This window comes from Aplysia californica, unplaced genomic scaffold, assembly GCF_000002075.1.
Source record: "Aplysia californica isolate F4 #8 unplaced genomic scaffold, AplCal3.0 scaffold00782, whole genome shotgun sequence".
NCBI lineage: Eukaryota > Metazoa > Mollusca > Gastropoda > Aplysiida > Aplysiidae > Aplysia > Aplysia californica.
Window position 1 is genome coordinate 125,040 of NW_004798052.1, and position 8,195 is coordinate 133,234.

General features: G+C 40.9%; 1 protein-coding gene across 1 annotated transcript in view; it reads right to left on the minus strand.

The window, feature by feature from the left end:
• LOC101859819 (solute carrier family 41 member 1) overlaps positions 1-8,195 on the minus strand; it is a 40,271-nt gene that overhangs the window by 28,768 nt on the left and 3,308 nt on the right. The window contains exon 2 of the mRNA XM_005109470.3: positions 3,347-3,907. Within this exon, the coding sequence (XP_005109527.1) occupies positions 3,347-3,805 (459 nt within the window). The 5' untranslated portion in view covers positions 3,806-3,907. The remainder of the gene's footprint in view (positions 1-3,346; positions 3,908-8,195) is intronic.

Here is an 8,195-nt window from a genome sequence, read left to right on the forward strand (position 1 = left end):
CACACACACACACACACTCACTCACTCACTGACACAAGCATACTGACACACACACGAACACTCACGCACACACATACCAACGCTCACTCGCTCACGCGCGCGCCCCCAAACATACACACACTCACGCTCAAAATATTGCGCGCGCGAACGCATTATAGACAACGCGCTAAAGCGATTTCAACGTAAGCGCGTCTCTTCCCCCCAAATCGAGATTAATACTTTGTTCTATTTTGTACACCCCGGGCAAAAGATGATCGTCTTTTCGCGAAGCACAAAATAAAAAGCATTAACCCGGATCGTGAGCTTGCATGACGTGTTGCTTCATTCCGTTCTGACTATCTTAGCCCCGTGATTGATAACCACAGCGTGATGTTCATAATAATAAGGATGGTGACGAAATATCGTAATATCGTGCGTGCTGTGAGTGATTTCTGGTTAGTTACGTAAGTTCCATTGTATTTCTTTTTTTTGGGGGGGGGGTTGTTTTGTTTTATTTTGGTGATTATTTTTTTTTTGGTAGTCTTTATCGTACTCCGTGATTAATAGATTATTGGGAAAAGGACAAATCCAGTTGATGAATTACTCAGTGGTGTATTTTTGTTCGCTGTTTTCCCCCATCTGGAGGGAAGGGATTTTTCATTCTTTTCACTTGGTATGATACTGGCAATTTGGTTTGAGCGTGTGTGAAAATGTTTGTTCCTTTTCGCCGCACGCGTCTTCGCACGCACGCACGCACGCACACACGAAACGTGCATACACACACACACACACACCCAGAAAAACCTGAACGGCCATTGTCACTGTATAGGTTCAACACCCACTGCAACACTAAAACGTTATTTAAGAGGCAGGAGTTCCAAATCTAACGTCCCTCCCCCCTACGACCAACTAAAATGGTGTCGGTAGTAGTATTAATATCAATAGGTGGAACTGCTTGCATGAATACGCACGAACAAGCATTCGGCATACCCCTACACAACTGTGTAAACTCGAGACAATTTCTTGATAATGATCGATTGAGGTTCACACGTCAGGCTTCACAACGCTCGATATCAAACCACCCAAGCAGAACTAGATACAGATGTCATCAGCCAAGCCCAAGGGAGGGGAAAATTGGGCCTCATCATAAAATCATTTTACACATGCACACACATGTTAAACAGTTAAACACAGCTAATATTGTTGGGTTTTCTTTTCTTTTCTTTTTTTTTTTCAACATGTTTAATCAGAGGTTTCATCTTGTAAAATCAAGTACATGTATTCTTACGACCGTTTGTTAAGCTTTTGCTATGAGAATACTATCGGAATACCATCAGAATACTGAGTGGGTACATTATTCTGTCCCCGTGGTTTTATGCACCCCGCATAATTAAGCATTTCTGATTATTTTCCTTTATCATTCTTTGTTAAAATTAACAGAATCGCATAATCTCACATTTTTTGGCTCAGTTTGCATAATTTCATAATTTTTCTTGAATAAAACGACGGTGACAGATTATTACCAACTGCAAGTATTGTTCATTATATCACAATATTATGTGCGTGGCTGTGGGTCTGTCTGTGAGTGTAAGCATACATTATGTGCGTATGTGTATCATGTGCATCGAAGAGAAGGAGTGCGAGAGTCGGAAAGTGCAAGCGTGCCTACGCATGTGTGGTGTAGTGTGTGTGCATGATTATGTGTGTGCGGGCGTGCGCGTGCGTGCGTGCGTGCGTGTGTGTGTGTGTGTGTGTGTGTGTGTGTGTGTGTGTGTGTGTTTGAAAAATATTAAACCAATGCGCCAGTGCCGTGACAATAAAAATTGATTTTATCTTATCTTTTCCGCACAGTGGATTCCATAGGTAGTACCACAGTAGGTAAACCTGAAACGTTCCCCTAGTCCTATTCACACACTGGAGTCACATAATAGTTAATACAAGTTAATTGTAGTTTAGATCAATTAGGCGGCGGGCTTCCCACCCTGCTTGTCAGGTCCAACCTGGGCTGAGAGGGAACAACATCTCAGCGGATAGACCGAGAAATTCGCTAAAACGTTCTCCCCACGCGGGCATCAAACTCGGGTCTCTCCTTCGTACGACAACTGGTATGTACGCGCGCGTGCTCTGTGTGTGTGTGTGTGTGTGTGTGTGTGTGTGTGTGTGTGTGTGTGTGTGTGTGTGTGTGAGAGAGAGAGAGAGAGAGAGAGAGGGAGAGTGTGTGTGTATGTGTGTGTGTGTGTGAGAGAGAGAGAGAGAGAGAGAGAGAGAGAGAGAGAGAGAGAGAGAGAGAGAGAGAGAGAGAGAGAGAGAGAGCAGTCTCATGGTGCAAAAAGAGACATAAAAGCACAGGAATGTAGAAGACCATCTTGACTTCTGTTTGGTCCCTGCAATCCGCGTTTTCTGGCACGTCTTGACCTAATTAAACACACATGCGCAACTACCACAGGTCGTAACCATCGACCAAGAGATCACTACCACTCCCGCTTGTATTGTTAGAACAATACCTGTTACGTGGTTGCTTACCCACCACATGGTGTCTAAGTGCTTCCTTTGTTCGACACGGCAGGCAGGCCAACAGCACACCGAGCTGGCGCGCAGGGTCTGCACGCGCTGAATACGAACTATTTCATCTTTTTAAAAAGATTTGTTTTAATAAGAGTCTTACCACATTTGCAACACAATTAATTAGGTCGTGTAAGCGAAGAAATACAAACACAAAAAACGGAGAGATAAGGACGATAGACGTTTATAATCTTTGTTCAAAGGAGAAAAGAAGGAGCAAACCATATTAGAGCATTCGCCAACTACCTATGTTTCATAAAAGAGGAAAACTGACAGAGATAGGAAGATCTGAACGAGCAGGAGATGTTTGTCGTGTGTGTTGTTTCAATACCTGCAGAGAAGTAAATTGACACAGCGATGGTCATTTAGTGCTTGGGGGGGGGGGGGAGCAAATACAGAAACAACAGAGGGAAAGAAAAGACGTAGGACCTACTCGTGATGCCCCCTAACCTGAGTGGTAGAGACACTAGCAGAGGACAAAATTGTGAGACGTGGAAATATATTAATATGAGAGAGAGGCATCGCGGAAATGATTATAAATATTTTATGCCCCCATAGACACAATGTTTCGATCATTAAGGAGACTGGCTGCTTCGAATCCACCAGGTGGGTGGGATACAGCACCCAAGCAGACAGATGGGAATACATGTACTCCATGAAATTTCTTGGGAATCAAGCTATAGTCCTGAGCATGCAACTGCCAAGATCCTTACAATAACACATTACAATAAGACATGGTCGCCACAGAGAAAGCAGAGGATGAGAGCGAAATTAAAAGAAAGTGGTCATGAGGTAACAGTCGTACCTGGTCTTGTATAACTACATCTTCCACACCACTGTCGTACTCATCATCTTTGCGGGACGATATGAGTTCCTGTGTGTCTGGTGCCTCGGCGTCACTTTCCTCCGATCTGTCATCGATGTTTGTTTCTTTCACTCCAGACAACTTGTGAGACTTGTTCCCCGCCGTCCCCTTGAGGGTGGAAGGTTGGGAGGACGACGTGGGCACACCAAGGTCTGCATGCTCCTCCGAACTGAACCCTAAATTCTCGTGAACACCATTTGCAGGATTATCACTCAAGTTCGCTAAGGGAGAACCAGCACCAGCCTCTTGACTGTTGGACGGCTCACCGGAGCCAGAGTTAGCTCCCCGTATTTGAGGCATGGCTCTGGTGGGAGCCGAGGCGACCTTCTGATGTCTGTCTTCTCGTGCTACCACACGGCTGCGCAGCCGCAACCCATCACCCGACGAGCTCTCGTCCATTCCCCGTACAGGACATTGGCTGGGGGATGATGTAGGCGCTCAACTGTTCCCTTAATTATGTTGTAACAGTGGGCGGGTTTCACATGGGAACTCTGACAACACCTAGAACAGAAGGAAAGACAACATTTCAAGATAGCATTGTACCAGTAGTGTTAGGGGAAGGGTGTCCATGCTAGAAACACAGGCCATCCACAAAACTTGTACTGATTGAGTAGCAATCCAACAGAAATATATTACCACATATGTGCATGCGGAAACAGGAAGAGCATGATTGTGCATAAATGTGAAAGAATGTGTGGGGTACTTTAGAAGGATACTAGATTACAGGTATGCCTATATTAATGTCTTACCCCAATCTGTGATAAACCGGCAGCGTAGTATGAGAAATTGTTTAATTCAAACTCCAAGAGCTTTTCCAAAATATAGATCTGATGCTATAATAAGTTAAATCCCAGTGCTTGGTAGCAACAAAGACATTATTGTTCAGGCAGAACAGGTGTTGCCAATATCACCACATAGTAACTGTTGTTCTCTAGGGGTTCACTTCACCTCTGTTCAAGCATATGAAATAAAACGGTCAGATGCTTTTAAAACAGAAAAAGTAATCTGAGTTACAACATATGGGTAACCAATGCACAACAGCTGTTGCAATTTTAGCTTGGCAAAGAGAACTGATTTGATAATTACAGCAAGGCTGGTAAGAGGCTGAGAAAGCCAAAATTATTATACTACACTTCAGTGAAGTGAAAATGCAAGCCGCAGAGCACAAAAAGAAAAATGTGTTTAAACATTCTCTGGATTCAGTGCATTCAGCAGATGGAAGTTCATGCCTTACAAGTATAGATTATTCAAAATCTATCTGTTTCTTTCACTACCCACATTCAAAATGTAGCTGTTCACATAATCAAAATAAAACAAAAAAGCATGTGATATCATATAACAGTCAAGTTACAACTCTATCTATGCAATTTGGACACAGATCTCCAACATGTCTATAAAGCTTAAGGGTACCACACTGCTTCTCCTGCGGGTAGCACACACTGTCAACAAAAAAGCATGTGATATCATATAACAGTCAAGTTACAACTTTATCTATGCAATTTGGACACAGATCTCCAACATGTCTATAAAGCTTAAGGGTACCACACTGCTTCTCCTGCGGGTAGCACACACTGTCAACAAAAAAGCATGTGATATCATATAACAGTCAAGTTACAACTCTATCTATGCAATTTGGACACAGATCTCAAACATGTCTATAAAGCTTAAGGGTACCACACTGCTTCTCCTGCGGGTAGCACACACTGTCAACAAAAAAGCATGTGATATCATATAACAGTCAAGTTACAACTTTATCTATGCAATTTGGACACAGATCTCCAACATGTCTATAAAGCTTAAGGGTACCACACTGCTTCTCCTGCGGGTAGCACACACTGTCAACAAAAAAGCATGTGATATCATATAACAGTCAAGTTACAACTCTATCTATGCAATTTGGACACAGATCTCAAACATGTCTATAAAGCTTAAGGGTACCACACTGCTTCTCCTGCGGGTAGCACACACTGTCAACAAAAAAGCATGTGATATCATATAACAGTCAAGTTACAACTTTATCTATGCAATTTGGACACAGATCTCCAACATGTCTATAAAGCTTAAGGGTACCACACTGCTTCTCCTGCGGGTAGCATACACTGTCAACAGAGTTTCCAGCCAACAAGTAATTATGCAAACTTCTTGACATGGGAAAACAGGTGGTTTGTTTTTAATGGCCAAACGCTTTTCTGTACACACACACACATAATATATATATATATGGAAATTGCAGACCCCGTAAAAGATGTCTTGCAAGTTTTAAATTGTGTTTTTTCTTTTCAAGTTAAGAGAGCACACTAACATGATAAAAGCCATTTAGTGCAGGGAAGTTTAAAAGAAAGAAAAACAGACAGAAATAATAGAGAGGGAAAAAAAGAAGCAGAACCTATCAGCAGCATCCTCCTATCGCCTGCATTTCAAATTCAGCCACTTGAAATGGGTGATGGGTCTGCCTAAAACCAACGACTAAACAGGGACTTTAAAAAAATATGAACGACCTGAATGGTCTTTGAGTGCAGAGTTCAATAATAATATCAATGAAGCACTTTTTTGGGCAGGAATTCTTTTAGAAAAGGACTGACTCTCTAAGCATATTGTTCAAAAGCAGAGCTCTACATCCACAAACAGGAAAAGTGAATAGTCAAACCTTTGCACCATAGAAGATATTTCATCAAACGTAAAATGTAAATGTGAACTGTATCCACATAATCAGCCTATTCACATCTAAAAAAAATCATTTCAGTGTGTGTGCAACTATAAACAATCAGACTTACTCCAAAGATAGATATCTACTTTTTTAATATCAAGCTTACTGAAACTTGCTTACCTTTTTTTAAAGTTGTAAAGACACCTTTAAAAATAATTATTTGTTCGAATTTACAATCAAGAGGATATCAGATATAACCCTGTTCCCATCCTATGAGTTTTTTTAATGCCAAATACCAAGCAATCACCCAAACCTTCTTTCAGCATGAGTCGTGTGTCCACCCATTTATAACATACAAAATTATTTTAAAGATATTGTAAAATTTTAACTGTCATTCAGGTATGTCTTTTCTGTAACTGACCTTAGCTTGAATTCAAGCAATCCAATCAGTTGAAATCAAATATGCCGGCTTAATTAGATCAGACTCACAAAGACCAGCAACAGATGGTGCAGCAAAAAAAAGATCTAGATACCGCAGTGTTCATTCAGTGTTGATAAGTGCCAATATTAAGAAGGTTACATGAACACTGTACCAAGGCAAGCATAATACTTGATTACAATCAATGTCTGCAAATATCAAGTAGTAGGTCAATTCAATGAAATCACTCTGACAAGTTGAAGCTCAAAAACCTTAACATGGTCCCCAGGCAAAATCTATGGGGAACAAGATGCATTGAAAGTAGACAGTGCCAAAAAACAATAAGTTGGTACAATTATAAAAATGCCCATTCAGCATTGTTCCAGCCCCAAGAAAACTGCGTTGTTTATGAATTCAACACACCTTCCAGAACTGTATTGTTGATGACAAACTGGGACCTCTTATTTAGTGTCATCTCCAAAATAACACCAAGCAGAGGGGGTGGGGAAACAAAAACTAACAAGCAAAATTGAACCAGGATCATCCACATCAAAGACCAGTGAGATAGTGAGGTAACTGTCCACCTTGAAAAAAATCGTGACTTTCCTAGTAAATGAAAGTGTCAACAAAAAAAAAGACAGAAAAAGACAAACCCAACAGAAAGGAAAAAGGTAAGATCAAAAGAAACAGGCACCATGTGTGTACAGCAAAATATGGCCTTATACTATGACTACTGTTGTAGTGATGTAGTACATTCCTTGTCCATACTAGACGGTCAACATGTGACCTTGACCTTGGAGGTTGCATAGTAAATTTTGACCCAAATGACAGTTGTGGCACAGATCAGATAGCCTAGTTCACTTGGGTCTGACCATATATTAATTTGAGCTCTTCTTTTCAAGTTACACCAGGATCTTAGAGTTAGAGAAAACTGGAATACTTGAATATCATTAGTATCTTTAGAAAAGAGTGGACTGGAATTTCAGACTAATTATTCTCAACACCACACTTTAATGTACACGCCAAACAAATGATATGGTCCAAGAGGCGGGGTGGACACTTTTTGAGACTCATGTGGAGACGTCTACACAGTAATGGGATGAAATCTACAAGCTTAAATGTTGAAATGTCATGTGGGGCAGGGTGGTGTCGCTGTCTCAAAATGAGCAATTTGTAGGCTAGTCATTCATTGTAGTGATCCTGTGTAGGCCTTATTCATCCAAGGAGCCACTTACAGAAACTTTTTATTACTGGGTCAAGATTTTTTTATTTTATTTCGGTTGGCAGAAATGCCATGTCATGTACAAAGTTTCAAAGGCCTAGGTAAATTATAAATGATGAGCTAGCAACTCTATACCATAAAGGTAGACTATACTGCCCTAAGCTGAAAAAATGCCTTAATTTATTCACAGCAGTTTCAAGAGCTAGAGATTTTTAAATGCTGAATATTCAGATACTTAAATTGTGATTGGGGCAACGTTCCCGGACTATACTTCATTTGAAAATTCCTTCAAAAGGTACTGCGAGAAAATGTAAGACTATTCGACTTTGGGCAGTAGGCTTTACCTATTTTGCATTCAATCACCCTCTATTTTAGTCTATTTAAGCAAAAACTAAACGAAGTGACTATATCTCCAAACGTTCGGAGAAATAGTGCCGATCTTTATTTCTCCTAACGGTTTCTGGCTTCCAGTCTCGTGATTTTTTGCCTATTTGCGAGAGTT